The sequence below is a fragment of the Culicoides brevitarsis genome, chromosome 2 (genome assembly GCF_036172545.1).
Source record: "Culicoides brevitarsis isolate CSIRO-B50_1 chromosome 2, AGI_CSIRO_Cbre_v1, whole genome shotgun sequence".
In the NCBI taxonomy this organism is placed as follows: domain Eukaryota; kingdom Metazoa; phylum Arthropoda; class Insecta; order Diptera; family Ceratopogonidae; genus Culicoides; species Culicoides brevitarsis.
The window spans coordinates 41,066,220-41,081,929 of NC_087086.1; the positions used below are offsets into that span (position 1 = coordinate 41,066,220).

The 15,710-nt window shown below is 32.3% G+C and overlaps 1 protein-coding gene across 1 annotated transcript; it reads left to right on the forward strand.

Moving 5' to 3' along the window:
- The first annotated feature begins 54 nt into the window (after positions 1-54).
- LOC134829659 (dnaJ homolog subfamily C member 13) lies at positions 55-15,554 on the forward strand. The gene is made up of 11 exons (XM_063842861.1): positions 55-158; positions 436-661; positions 723-1,712; positions 2,336-3,127; positions 3,736-5,785; positions 6,671-8,623; positions 14,001-14,659; positions 14,718-14,840; positions 14,897-14,992; positions 15,054-15,216; positions 15,276-15,554. The coding sequence occupies exons 2-11, from the start codon at positions 467-469 to the stop codon at positions 15,395-15,397; spliced, it is 7,143 nt and encodes a 2,380-aa protein (XP_063698931.1). The 5' UTR covers positions 55-158; positions 436-466; the 3' UTR covers positions 15,398-15,554.
- The last annotated feature ends 156 nt before the right edge of the window (positions 15,555-15,710 follow it).

Genomic DNA, 15,710 nt, shown 5'->3' on the forward strand with positions numbered 1-15,710 from the left:
AGACGAATGAAATTGATGAAGTTCCGTTTTTCATGAAATTGAAACGAAATATTGCAAAAACGGAACTAAACACTGAAATTGTCGTAAAATCTTTAAAAAAAATCCCCAAAAAAGCCTGAAAAAAGGTATCGAGATCCGTTTTTGAACATTTTTACGAAGTAAGTAACGTCCTAGAAGAACAAAGTTTCGTTTTTGGAACTGTCGATGCGATAAATCTGAAGAAACAAACAAAGACAGGAAAAAATTTTTATAAGGGGGTGTTAAATTCTCTCGTAAATTGCTCTATTTTGTGCTTATCTTGCAATTCATGCTGTTACGGAAGAGCATCTACGGAGTTATCTGCATCGTTGTTTGTTTTGAAGTTACAAAATTTGCCCTTTCAAACATTTTTTTCTGTTGTCGTCGTCATCGATTTCAATTTTTGTCTCTTTGCAGCGATTACAGAATGTCAAGGAGCTCATAAACGATGGCAAATAGCAGGGAAAACATGGAGCTCGAGTCATTTCTCGTGACGAAACACTCTTGGAAGGGCAAGTACAAGCGAATTTTGTCAATTGGCACGACAGGCATCTCGACATATCATCCGGATCGCTTCGACGAGACTAATCGATGGTCGTATTCGGATGTTTTGGGAGCGGCGCCTAATCGAACGGGAGGAAATGTGAGTTGAAATTAATTTTTTCTTTGATTTTTCATCGAAATTTATGTTTTTACCTTTTTAGACTGCTCAAGAATTCACGTTGAGTTTGCGGAAGGACAAGAAACAAGACACGATCAAGTTGTCGTCGGAGTTTCGGAATGAAATTCTCACCGCAATCTTCCGTTTTTACAAGGAATTCTCGGAAAAACCCAAATTTGTGCAAAAATATCAAGCGAAGAAGCATCATTGGTCGGGAATTAGCTTGCCAATTGTCTTGGAAGTGACTCCTTGTTCGTTAGATCAACTCGATCCAACCACAAATACCGTTCTTGCCAGCTACAATTACAAAGATATCGACGGTATCATCGGGATTCAAGATTACGAAGGCGGAATTGTGCTCGCGTATGGCGGTTGGAGTCGTTTGCATCTCTTCAAAGTCATCAATCATTACGAAGTCATTCAAAATATCGTGCAGTATGCGCAGCAATTTCTCGCTATCGACATCAAAGTGCTCAAAAGTCAAATCACGTTGGAGCAATTCGAAAATGAGCGTTTTGGCAAATACAAGGACGACATGTACCACACATCGATGAGCGAATTTATCGTGCAAAAAGTCAGCATTCGTCATTTTGAGCCGGTGCGACGAATTTTGTGCCTCACTGATTTCACGTTGTTGGAACGCGATCCGCAAACGTACAGCATTTGTACGTTACGCCCGTTGAACGATGTCTTTGCGCTGATTCGCGATAATGACAACATCCAGCAATTTAGTATCGAGTACAAGAATGGGTGTGTGCGAACGTACATCACGAACGAGAGGGATTCGTTGCTTGCGACGCTGCTTGATGCTGTGAGATCATCGAGTAATCCGGATGTGCATGTGCGGATTAATCGAACGCCCCGCGGAAAACGTGCAGGACCCTTGACAGCGCCTGTGGATGAAGAAACGGAAGCGAATTTACTGAAATTTATCATTAGCATGTATCAGTATCCCGTGAAACGGTTGGAAATTATCGAACGGTTCAATGCGAATGTTCCTTATAGCGGACTGAATTATAGTGTTACACAAGATGTGAGTATTTTTGAACATTTTTTCAAAAATTTTTATGATGAAAAATGTTTTGGATTTGACAAAAAATTTAAAAAATTATTTTTTGATGTGAAAATTTCATAAAAATTTCATTTTAAGACGTTCAAAGTTAAATTTAGATCCAAAAATTGATTTTTAAGTTATAAAATTTTATTTTCGAATTTCAAATTTTTATTTCGAAATATGAAAATTTCATTTTAAGACCTTCAAAGTTCAATTTATATCCAAAAATTGACTTTTGAGTCGTAAAATTAGATTTTCGAATTTCAAATTTTTATTTCGAAACATGAAAAATTTCATTTTAAGACGTTCAAAGTTAAATTTAGATCCAAAAATTGATTTTTAAGTCATAAAATTATATTTTCGAATTTCAAATTTTTATTTCGAAACATGAAAAATTTCATTTTAAGACCTTTTAACGTAAAATTTAGGCGTAAAAATTAATTTTGACCAAAAAAAATCAATTCAATATGCTTGCTTTGAATTAATTGAAATAATTTTGTACATAAAAACACATTTTGGAGTCTAAAAAGTTAATTTCCAAAACATCCAAAACATTTTTCAAATATTTTATCAAATTTTCACTAAAAAAATTCTTTTTTCAGTCCTTGTTCTCTGAAAACAAAGAAAGATTAATTACGGGTGCCCTTCAAGCTCTAACGACAAAAGAATTGGATCTGTCCCAATTGAATGATCAAGAACTCGAGGGCTCATTTCACGTTTTACGACGTCTTCTTGCAAGCAAAGTTGGTTTCGCCGCCTTCACAAATCTCCCCGGATTCCGTGAATCGATTGGACAACGCGTCGTAACGTCGCTCCGTCGTAAAGATCTCGCTGTTTCTTATGCCGCCATTGACATGATCAACTCTCTGATGCACTCGATGCATGCCGATTACGACTTGAAGCAAGAGCAGCTGAATAAAAGTTCGTTATTACATTCCAAATCGTTCCTCGAGAGTTTGCTCGAAATGTGGGTTCAACACATAAATCTCGGGAGCGGAGCTTTGGTTTTGTCGGCAATGTTGGATTTTCTCACTTTTGCTCTGTGTGCGCCTTATAGCGAGACAACCGATGGAAAGCAGTTTGATTTGTTGCTGAATATGGTTGCGGAACGAGGAAGATCGCTTTTTAAACTTTTTCAACATTCGTCGTTGGCGATTGTAAAGGGAGCTGGTTTGGTAATGAGAGCCTTGATTGAAGAAGGAGATGCTGAAGTTGCGAAACAAATGCAAATTTTGGCCTTAGATGAGGCAGCTTTGTGCAAACATTTGCTTATGGCACTTTATACACCGAGCACAGATGCTACCATGGCAACGCATCGTCAACTTTCGCGACAATTGGTTGGATTGTGGGTTACAGATAGCGATGAAGCTGTCAATTTGTTCAAAAGAATCTTCGTAAGTATCAATTTTTGTTAATAAATTGGTTCAAAAATTATTTTTAATTTTGATAATTTAAAAAAAAATTCTAAAAATTTAAAATTTTTAACTAATTTTCTTAATTTTTCGAAAATTTTAAAATAAATATTAAAAAATTTTTTGAATTAATTTTTTATCGCTTTTTCAAAATCAAAAAATTTTTTTTTTTTTTCAAAATTTTTTTGATATTTTTTCAAAATTTTTAATTTTATTTAAAAATTTTAAAAAAAAAAAATTTAAATTTTTTTTTAAATTTTAAAATTTTGATTTTCTGAAAATTTTAAATTATAAAATTTTCTAAAATAATTCTAAAGTAAAAAAATTAAAATTTAAATAAATTTCTCAAAAATTGAAAATTTTTCAAATTTGTTTTTATTTTCTTAAAATTTTAATTTTTAAATTTTTTAAAATAATTTTAAAAAAAATTTAATTAAAAAGAATTAAAAAAAAAATATTTTAAAAATTTAAATAAAATGTAAAAAAATTTTTCAAATTATTTTTGAACGAAAAAAAAAATTAAAAATTAATTTAAAAAAATTCAAAAATCAATTTTTACTTACATTTTTCTTTCCAAATTTCTTCAACAGCCCGCTGGATTACTGATGTTCCTCGAGTCAGAAAGCGAAGTACCCAAAGACGAAGTCGAAGAAGATCGTCTCAACGTGCGCAACAACTTGGAAATGGCTGTCGAGAGCAATTCGCGCAACAAACGCATCCAATATCTCATCGAAAAACATCTTGACGGCATCAAACATTGGGGTCTCACACTTCTGGATCGTCCCGAATTATCAGCAAAACTCGGCGGAACAACAAATCCCGCCAAAGCTCGTCCCGTCGTTTTGAGAAATCGTCGAAAACGCAAACCGCAAAGCGATAAAATCTTCAATCTCCCTCTCTTCTTCTACCAATTCGGAAAATCGCATACACTGCCGAACCTCATATGGAATCACAAAACGCGCGAAGAGCTCCGTATCGCTTTGGAAAACGAAATTCGTCAATTTCAATCAGATAAGGATTTGGCAGGACAACTTTTGGTAGCATGGAATTACGACGAATTCGAGGTGCAGTACAATAGTTTAGCGGACGAGATTAAAATCGGCGATTATTACATCCGGATATTGCTTGAACGGGATGATTGGCCTTCGAATTTGGTGAAAGACCCGAATGAGTTGTTCAATGCGTTGTACCGAAGGGTTTTGTGTCGCAATCGAATCAATGACGATCAATTGACAGTTTCTTCGTTACAGGCTCTTGCGAAGGTCTACAATCGATATTACGAAGAAATTGGATATTTTAGTGACATGCCTTACATTTTGCAAATGATCGATCGTTGTTTGTCGCCGTCGTTGCGCGATGCCTTGGTGACTTTGGTAAAAGTTCTCGTGCTGTACAAAGCGAATTGCCGTCCCGTCGCTGATCACGTAGGAACTCTCGTGGATCTTTTGACACTCGCGCATCTTCATCGAAATCGTGTGGCGCCCAATACGAAGACAAATACCATCGAAGCGGGTCAAAACATGAAGGAGCACGAAGAGAAAGATTGGTATTACAACATTGAACGTGAAAACGAAAAACCCGAGAGAATCGGTCCCGTGACATTTTCTGAACTAAAAGAGCTTTGGGCGAAAAACGCAATAAATCCTCGAACACGATTTTGGGCAACCGGCATGGATGGATGGCGTTCATTGCAACAAATCCCTCAGTTAAAATGGTGTCTCATGGCAAAAGGAAACCCGTTGTATAACGAAAGCGAATTGGCGAAACTAATTTTGGATATTTTGATCAAATGTACGAGTTTCTTCCGAAGTCGTTCGAGTGACGGACATGCAGTTTTAATTCCCGGACCTCGAATGTCACGAAAACTCTCGGAATTTCTTCATCTCCCGCAAATTGTTCAACTTTGTCTCACCCATGATCCGGCGCTGGTCGAACGCGTTGCTACTCTCCTTTGTCAAATCATGGAAGACAATCCAGAAATGTCGAAAATTTACTTGACAGGCGTCTTTTACTTCATGCTCATGTACACGGGAAGTAACATTCTCCCCGTAGCTCGTTTCCTGAAGCTAACTCACATGAAACAAGCCTTTCGAAGCGACGATCAAAACATGACGTCAAATATCATGTATCGAAGTATCCTCGGACAATTGTTGCCTGAAGCGATGGTTTGTTTTTTGGAGAATTACAGCGCTGAAAAATTCGCGGAAATATTTTTGGGTGAATTTGATACCCCTGAAGTCATTTGGAATTCAGAGATGCGAAGGATGTTGATTGAAAAAATTTCCGCGCATATTGCGGATTTTACGCCACGTTTGAGAGGACATTGTATGTCGCGATATCCGTATATTGCAATACCCGTTATTAGTTATCCGCAGTTGGAAAATGAGCTTTTCTGTCATATCTTTTATTTGAGACATTTGACGGATACGCAAAAGTTTCCAGATTGGCCAATTGCGGAGCCGGTATTGCTTTTGAAACACACTTTGGATGCATGGAGGAAGGAAGTTGAGAAACGCCCGCCGGAAATGACAGTTAAACAAGCTTATGAAGTGTTGGGTATTGATTTGGAAAAGGTTGCACAGCCCGATGAATCTGTAATTAGGAAGAGTTATTATAAATTGGCGCAGATTTATCATCCAGGTAAGAATTTTTATGAATTTTTAAGATAATTTTTATTTGAAAATTTGTAAATGTTTATTTAAGAGCTTAAAAAAAAATTTTTAGTTCATTTTTCAGAGCTAAAAGAAAATTTTACGAAAAAAAAAATTATTTTGTCAAAAAAAATTTATTTAAAAACTTATAACTCATTTACAGAAAAAAAAACATTTTTTCTTAAAAAAAAATTAAAATTAAAATTTAAGAATTAAAATTTAAAAATTTTAGAATTAAGAAAAAAATCATGAGTAAAATTTCAGAAATTAAAAATTATTTGTCTAAAAAATATTTTTTTTTTTAAACTTAAACCTCATTTTGAAAAAAAAATAATTTTAAAAACCTAAAATTTATTGTCAGAGCGAAAAAAAAAATTCATGAAAAAAAAATTTTTTTTTGAACTGAATTTTTTTTTATTTTAAAAATTAATTTTTAAAACCTAAAATTTATTGTCAGAGCAAAAAAAAAATTCATGAAAAAAAAAATTTTTTTTTAACTGAATTTTTTTATTTTTCAATTCATTTTTTAAACCTAAAGTTAATTGTCAGAGCGAAAAAAAAAATTCATGAAAAAAAAATTTTTTTTTGAACTGATTTTTTTTTTATTTTGAAACTCAACGTTCACTTTCAAGCAAAAAAAAAAGAATTGAATTTTTTTAATTTTTGTTAAAAAATCATTTTTGGCTTAAAAATGATTTCCAGAATTAAATAAAAATTTCACGAAATAATTTTTTTTTCAAAAATGATTTTTTTTAAATAAAAATTCAATTTTAAAAATTTTAAGTTCATTTTTTAAAGAACTAAAAAAAAGTAATTTTAATTATAAAAATAAAAAAAATTCAAATTTTAATCTAAAATTTTTCTCTTTTTTCAGATAAAAATCCAAAAGGAAAGGAAATCTTCCTCCGAGTCAATCAAGCTTATGAATTTATTTGCTCCCGCACGAAATGGAGCACAGATGGTCCAAGTGCCAGCAACATCGTACTAATTCTCCGCACGCAAAGCATTTTATTCGAACGTTACTCGGAGGAATTGCGTCCTTACAAATACGCCGGATATCCGCAACTCATCAAAACGATCCGCTTGGAAACGAAAGACGATCAACTCTTTTCCAAACCCGTGCCGTTACTTGCAGCTGCTTCTGAATTGTGTTATCACACCGTCAATTGTTCCGCCTTGAATGCCGAAGAGCTGCGACGTGAAGAGGGAATCGAAGCTTTGTTAGAGGCTTATTCGCGATGCGTTTCCATCATGGGAGTCGATTCGAAACCCGACGAATTGCACTATCAAGTCATCTCGAACATCACAAAATGCTTCGAAGTCGCCTGTTATTTCGAAAATTGCAAGAACAAGATTCTCAAGTTACCGCGTCTCTTGTTGGATGTGTGTCATGTCGTCAGTTTCAAACATTCTCCCTCGGTTGCGCTCATCACGAGTTTGGCAGCGAATAATACGGAATTGCAAAATCAACTTGTGTGCAACGGAATTTTGTGGAGTCTCATGCTTTTCATGTTCGAGTACGATTACACGTTGGATGAGAGTGGCGTCGCGGTTGACGAGAAGACAAATCAACAACAAGCGTGTAACAATTTGGCAAAACTCGCTGTTAGTGCATGCTGTGCCTTAAGCGGATATTCAATCAAACTCTTGAACGATCCGACGGAAGTTTTGGTAAGCTCACCGACCACATCGAATGCCTCACTTCCGGAAAATTCACCGCGAAAAATGCCCCCGCCGCCTCCCGTGTCTTCAAATTCGCTCGATTACGGCGACAAAGCCACAAATATCATCCAACAGAATCAAGCGTTGGCCAATATGATCACGAATGTCACGCGCGAAGACCGAAAATCGGAGGAAATTGAGAAAAATGACACGTCAAAGTTGTCTCTCAGGTACAGCATCTCAGGAACAGCCACAAACAAAGTCGTCAAACGCATCTTAGATGTCTTGCTGACACCTTTTATCGCTAACAAACTCGCAACTGACACGGATAACGAGATTTTGAAGATTCTCACGTCAAATACTCGTAACCCTTATTTGATTTGGGACAATGGAACACGTGCTGAACTCTTGGATTTCTTGGAGCAACAACGGCAAATCAGCGCAAGGCAACAATATGAAGATGTAACTGACGTTTTGAAGCTCGTACAAGACTTCACCTACGAATCACACAAAACGGAAGTTCAAGTTGGACAAGTTTTCTTGCGGATTTACAACGAGATGCCCACATTCCCGATCGAGGATCCAAAATCGTTCGTTATTGACTTGCTCGTGTTCCTGAAACAAGCTTTCTTGTTCTTATCCAATGGAAAATCCGGAGGCGCAGGAGACATTTTAATTCCGACTTTAGCTGTGGATCATCCCTCAAACAAGGCTCCGTTGAATCCGCTGTTGAACGAATATCAAAAGGCGAAGCAGCGAAATCAATTGCAAGTGAATCCGAATCAACCTGCGAATATTTTTCACTTTCAAAATACAGCGACGACTGTCACGGGCATCATTATGGTCATGAAGTCGCTCATTGGGGTCTTCAATTCGAATCCAAATATCGAAATGCAATGCATTGGGTACTTTGATTTGCTTTTCCAATTGCTGTGTCAAAATATGACGGAGTACGATCACGTTATTAAGACGCTGGCGTTGGAAATTATCTCGCTCGTGTCACGAAATAAGGATTGCGTGGCAGAAATCGCCGCTTGTGATATCTTGGGTAGCTATTTGACGTCGATGAAGGATCCAGATTTGAAAAATGTCACGCAAAAGGTGTTGGATACGCTTTCGGGGCTCGTCAATATGCAGAAAATGGTTAAAGAAGCACAAGCTAAAGGTGAGAAAAATTTTAAAATTATTAAAAATTTTTCGAAAAATTCATGAGTTTTTACCGCATTTCGAAGAAAATTGAATAAATATTCATTCTAAAGATTATTTCCATCAAAATCTCCTTGATTTTAAAGAAATAAAAAAATTTTTTTTTTCTTGACCGTTTTTAGAAAAAAAAATTAAAACGGTCATGAAATTTTTCAAGTCAAGATCTAACAAACTTTTGATGGATGTCAAAGCTAAAATTTAATAAATATTCATTCTAAAGTTGATTTTCATTGATATCTGATCGATTTTTGATGAAATAAAAAAAAGTACGATTTTATCATATGAGGAGCAAAAATCGTACTTTTTTTCTCAAGTCAATTTTCAACCAACTTTTGATGGGTTTCAAAGCTAAAAGTTAATAAATATTCATTCTAAAGTTGATTTCCATTGATATCTGATCGATTTTTGATGAAATAAAAAAAAGTACGATTTTATCATATGAGGAGCAAAAATCGTACTTTTTTTCTCAAGTCAATTTTCAACCAACTTTTGATGGGTTTCAAAGCTAAAAGTTAATAAATATTCATTCTAAAGTTGATTTCCATTGATATCTGATCGATTTTTGATGAAATAAAAAAAAGTACGATTTTATCATATGAGGAGCAAAAATCGTACTTTTTTTCTCAAGTCAATTTTCAACCAACTTTTGATGGGTTTCAAAGCTAAAAGTTAATAAATATTCATTCTAAAGTTGATTTCCATTGATATCTGATCGATTTTTGATGAAATAAAAAAAAGTACGATTTTATCATATGAGGAGCAAAAATCGTACTTTTTTTCTCAAGTCAATTTTCAACCAACTTTTGATGGGTTTCAAAGCTAAAAGTTAATAAATATTCATTCTAAAGTTGATTTTCATTGATATCTGATCGATTTTTGATGAAATAAAAAAAAGTACGATTTTATCATATGAGGAGCAAAAATCGTACTTTTTTTCTCAAGTCAATTTTCAACCAACTTTTGATGGGTTTCAAAGCTAAAAGTTAATAAATATTCATTCTAAAGTTGATTTTCATTGATATCTGATCGATTTTTGATGAAATAAAAAAAAGTACGATTTTATCATATGAGGAGCAAAAATCGTACTTTTTTTCTCAAGTCAATTTTCAACCAACTTTTGATGGGTTTCAAAGCTAAAAGTTAATAAATATTCATATACGATTTTATCATATGAGGAGCAAAAATCGTACTTTTTTTCTCAAGTCACTTTTCAACCAATTTTTGATGGGTTTCAAAGCTAAAAGTTAATAAATATTCATTCTAAAGTTGATTTCCATTGATATCTGATCGATTTTTGATGAAATAAAAAAAAGTACGATTTTATCATATGAGGAGCAAAAATCGTACTTTTTTTCTCAAGTCAATTTTCAACCAACTTTTGATGGGTTTCAAAGCTAAAAGTTAATAAATATTCATTCTAAAGTTGATTTTCATTGATATCTGATCGATTTTTGATGAAATAAAAAAAAGTACGATTTTATCATATGAGGAGCAAAAATCGTACTTTTTTTCTCAAGTCAATTTTCAACCAACTTTTGATGGGTTTCAAAGCTAAAAGTTAATAAATATTCATTCTAAAGTTGATTTCCATTGATATCTGATCGATTTTTGATGAAATAAAAAAAAGTACGATTTTATCATATGAGGAGCAAAAATCGTACTTTTTTTCTCAAGTCAATTTTCAACCAATTTTTGATGGGTTTCAAAGCTAAAAGTTAATAAATATTCATTCTAAAGTTGATTTCCATTGATATCTGATCGATTTTTGATGAAATAAAAAAAAGTACGATTTTATCATATGAGGAGCAAAAATCGTACTTTTTTTCTCAAGTCAATTTTCAACCAACTTTTGATGGGTTTCAAAGCTAAAAGTTAATAAATATTCATTCTAAAGTTGATTTTCATTGATATCTGATCGATTTTTGATGAAATAAAAAAAAGTACGATTTTATCATATGAGGAGCAAAAATCGTACTTTTTTTCTCAAGTCAAACCAACTTTTGATAAATATCTGATCGATTTTTGATGAAATTACGATTTTATCATCAATTTTCAACCAATTTTTGATGGGTTTCAAAGCTAAAAGTTAATAAATATTCATTCTAAAGTTGATTTTCATTGATATCTGATCGATTTTTGATGAAATAAAAAAAAGTACGATTTTATCATATGAGGAGCAAAAATCGTACTTTTTTTCTCAAGTCAATTTTCAACCAATCAAAGCTAAAAGTTAATAAATATTCATTCTAAAGTTGATTTCCATTGATATCTGATCGATTTTTGATGAAATAAAAAAAAGTACGATTTTATCATATGAGGAGCAAAAATCGTACTTTTTTTCTCAAGTCACTTTTCAACCAATTTTTGATGGGTTTTAAAGCTAAAATTTAATAAATATTCATTCTAAAGTTGATTTCCATTGATATCTGATCGATTTTTGATGAAATAAAAAAAAGTACGATTTTATCATATGAGGAGCAAAAATCGTACTTTTTTTCTCAAGTCAATTTTCAACCAACTTTTGATGGGTTTCAAAGCTAAAAGTTAATAAATATTCATTCTAAAGATGATTTCCATTGATATCTGATCGATTTTTGATAAATTAAAAAAAAGTACGATTTTATCATATGAGGAGCAAAAATCGTACTTTTTTTCTCAAGTCAATTTTCAACCAACTTTTGATGGGTTTCAAAGCTAAAAGTTAATAAATATTCATTCTAAAGTTGATTTTCATTGATATCTGATCGATTTTTGATGAAATAAAAAAAAGTACGATTTTATCATATGAGGAGCAAAAATCGTACTTTTTTTCTCAAGTCAATTTTCAACCAACTTTTGATGGGTTTCAAAGCTAAAAGTTAATAAATATTCATTCTAAAGTTGATTTCCATTGATATCTGATCGATTTTTGATGAAATAAAAAAAAGTACGATTTTATCATATGAGGAGCAAAAATCGTACTTTTTTTCTCAAGTCACTTTTCAACCAATTTTTGATGGGTTTTAAAGCTAAAAGTTAATAAATATTCATTCTAAAGTTGATTTCCATTGATATCTGATCGATTTTTGATGAAATAAAAAAAAGTACGATTTTATCATATGAGGAGCAAAAATCGTACTTTTTTTCTCAAGTCACTTTTTAACCAATTTTTGATGGGTTTTAAAGCTAAAAGTTAATAAATATTCATTCTAAAGTTGATTTCCATTGATATCTGATCGATTTTTGATGAAATAAAAAAAAGTACGATTTTATCATATGAGGAGCAAAAATCGTACTTTTTTTCTCAAGTCACTTTTCAACCAATTTTTGATGGGTTTTAAAGCTAAAAGTTAATAAATATTCATTCTAAAGTTGATTTCCATTGATATCTGATCGATTTTTGATGAAATAAAAAAAAGTACGATTTTATCATATGAGGAGCAAAAATCGTACTTTTTTCTCAAGTCACTTTTCAACCAATTTTTGATGGGTTTTAAAGCTAAAAGTTAATAAATATTCATTCTAAAGTTGATTTCCATTGATATCTGATCGATTTTTGATGAAATAAAAAAAAGTACGATTTTATCATATGAGGAGCAAAAATCGTACTTTTTTTCTCAAGTCACTTTTCAACCAATTTTTGATGGGTTTTAAAGCTAAAATTTAATAAATATTCATTCTAAAGTTGATTTCCATTGATATCTGATCGATTTTTGATGAAATAAAAAAAAGTACGATTTTATCATATGAGGAGCAAAAATCGTACTTTTTTTCTCAAGTCACTTTTCAACCAATTTTTGATGGGTTTTAAAGCTAAAATTTAATAAATATTCATTCTAAAGTTGATTTCCATTGATATCTGATAGATTTTTGATGAAATAAAAAAAAGTACGATTTTATCATATGAGGAGCAAAAATCGTACTTTTTTTCTCAAGTCACTTTTTAACCAATTTTTGATGGGTTTCAAAGCTAAAAGTTAATAAATATTCATTCTAAAGTTGATTTCCATTGATATCTGATCGATTTTTGATCAAATAAAAAAAAAGTACGATTTTATCATATGAGGAGCAAAAATCGTACTTTTTTTCTCAAGTCACTTTTTAACCAATTTTTGATGGGTTTCAAAGCTAAAATTGAATAAATATTCATTCTAAAGTTGATTTCCATTGATATCTGATCGATTTTTGATGAAATAAAAAAAAGTACGATTTTATCATATGAGGAGCAAAAATCGTACTTTTTTTCTCAAGTCACTTTTTAACCAATTTTTGATGGGTTTCAAAGCTAAAAGTTAATAAATATTCATTCTAAAGTTGATTTCCATTGATATCTGATCGATTTTTGATGAAATAAAAAAAAGTACGATTTTATCATATGAGGAGCAAAAATCGTACTTTTTTTCTCAAGTCACTTTTCAACCAATTTTTGATGGGTTTTAAAGCTAAAAGTTAATAAATATTCATTCTAAAGTTGATTTCCATTGATATCTGATCGATTTTTGATGAAATAAAAAAAAGTACGATTTTATCATATGAGGAGCAAAAATCGTACTTTTTTTCTCAAGTCACTTTTCAACCAATTTTTGATGGGTTTTAAAGCTAAAATTTAATAAATATTCATTCTAAAGTTGATTTCCATTGATATCTGATCGATTTTTGATGAAATAAAAAAAAAGTACGATTTTATCATATGAGGAGCAAAAATCGTACTTTTTTTCTCAAGTCACTTTTCAACCAATTTTTGATGGGTTTCAAAGCTAAAAGTTAATAAATATTCATTCTAAAGTTGATTTTCATTGATATCTGATCGATTTTTGAACAAATAAAAAAAAGTACGATTTTATCATATGATGAGCAAAAATCGTACTTTTTTTATCAAGTCACTTTTTAACCAATTTTTGATGGGTTTTAAAGCTAAAATTTAATAAATATTCATTCTAAAGTCGATTTCCATTGCTATCAGGTCGACTTTTGATCAAACAAAAAAAGTACGATTTTATCATATTTTATCATATGATGAAATAAAAAAAAGTACGATTTTATCATATGAGGAGCAAAAATCGTACTTTTTTTCTCAAGTCACTTTTCAACCAATTTTTGATGGGTTTCAAAGCTAAAATTTAATAAATATTCATTCTAAAGTTGATTTCCATTGCTATCTGATCGATTTTTGATGAAATAAAAAAAAGTACGATTTTATCATATGAGGAGCAAAAATCGTTTTTTTTTTCAAGTTACTTTTCAACCAATTTTTGATGGGTTTTAAAGCTAAAATTTAATAAATATTAAAAAAAATTAAAAAAAATTTAAATAAATGTTTCTAAAATATAAATTTTTCAAAAATTTTTTTATTTTAGGTGCCGTCATTTACCTCCTCGATCATTTCTGTAACTCAAATAATCCTCAAATCCGTGAGACGTGCGCTGAATTACTCGGAAAAATGACTCTCGACAAGTTGAGTGGTCCCAAAGTTCGTATCACAGTTTGCAAATTCCTTCCTGTCGTCTTTTTGGATGCCATGATCGAGACGCCAGCTGGTTGCGTGCAAATGTTCGAGAGCACACACGAGCATCCCGAGTTAATTTGGAACGACAAAACTCGCGAGACTGTTTCGTTTGCCGTACGAACGATGGCTGACAACTTTTACATGAAGCAAAAGCAAAATCCGAAATTTTTGTGGCACGATCCCGAGCAATTGCCCGAAATTGTTTCCGACGAACTTATCGTATCGGGCGTTTACTTGCGCCTTTTTGTCTCGAATCCGGGATGGACGTTGCGCAAACCGAAACAATTTTTGTCGGATTTGTTGGATTTCATCGTGGACAATATCAGTCGAACGGGCGTCGATAAGGAAACGCTCGATATTGCGACGCAATCATTGGTACTGTTGCTCAATGTTCAGCCAAACTTGGCAGATACGATTCCAGTATTAGGACACATACCAAAATTCTTTCGACAACTTTCGACACAACCAAAGAGTGCATTAGAAGTATTACATGCCCTCGCATTGTCAGAGGTAAAAAATTTTTTCCGTTGAAAAATCTCAAAAAATTAAAAATTTTCGTCTTTTTTAGGTTTGTGTGGCTGCAATTGCGCAAACTGACTGTATTTATGCGCTCAAAAAGTGCATGGAGGAAAACAAAAATATGTGGGGAAAAGTTTCCGAGACACTCAATCGTCTTTTCAAGTGCCAGCATGTACGTTCAATACAATTTTCTTACCTTATTTTTCTTAATTTTCATTTTTTTCGCAGGACTCGCTCGTTCGACAATCATTGGAAAGCAATTTAGTGCAATATCTGTTGACGATTCTTGATTCTCGGATCGAAAGTGAAGAAAATCCAGCAATGGTAACATTTTTCATTAAAAATTTCCTTCAACGTATTTTAAAAAATGATTTTTTCGTTTCAGATCAAAGCTAAAATCGTGTCTGCATTGAAATCCATGACGCATAACATCAATTACGGCGATCGCGTTGCTCATATTTTGAATTCTAACAAAGTTTGGGCGGATTATCGTGATCAAAAGCATGATTTGTTCATAATGGATACTAACAGACCCTTTGCGATTACAGGTAAATTTGTTGTTCAAGTCGATTTTTCGCCAAATTTTACAATTTTTTTTTATTTTTAGCTGGCGTTCCTCAAACTGCGGGTTATTTGACACAAGCTCCAAGCAAAAGTGTAGAAGTGACAACATCGCCGCCGCCCATAGATCGAGACGATCCGATGGCAAGACCAACTGACTTGGTTTGAAAGTAATTTTTAGACTAAAAAAAAATATCTAAATAACAAAAAAAAAACATATTTAACTCATTTAGTTTCACAGAGCTTATAACTGTAATTTTGTTAACGCCTCTATACCTATATCAAATGTGATGTAAATACATTTAATATAAAAAAAAACGTATCTCTAATCAAAAAACATTCAAATAAATGAATAAAAAACTAAAAAAAAATGATTTTTATTGTCCAAATACCTTTTGCGCAAAAATAAATTTACAGGAGCCCAAAAACAATTTTACGTATTTTAAAATTACGTATTTTTCTATGTGCAACATTGTTGCAT

Bases quoted from the DNA above. Each gene is read 5' to 3' on its own strand.
- LOC134829659 (XM_063842861.1), top strand. From the start codon at position 467: ATGGCAAATAGCAGGGAAAACATGGAGCTCGAGTCATTTCTCGTGACG. The intron at 14,660-14,717 runs GTAAAAAATTTT...CGTCTTTTTTAG, and splicing joins ATGCCCTCGCATTGTCAGAG to GTTTGTGTGGCTGCAATTGC. The intron at 15,217-15,275 runs GTAAATTTGTTG...TTTTATTTTTAG, and splicing joins CAGACCCTTTGCGATTACAG to CTGGCGTTCCTCAAACTGCG.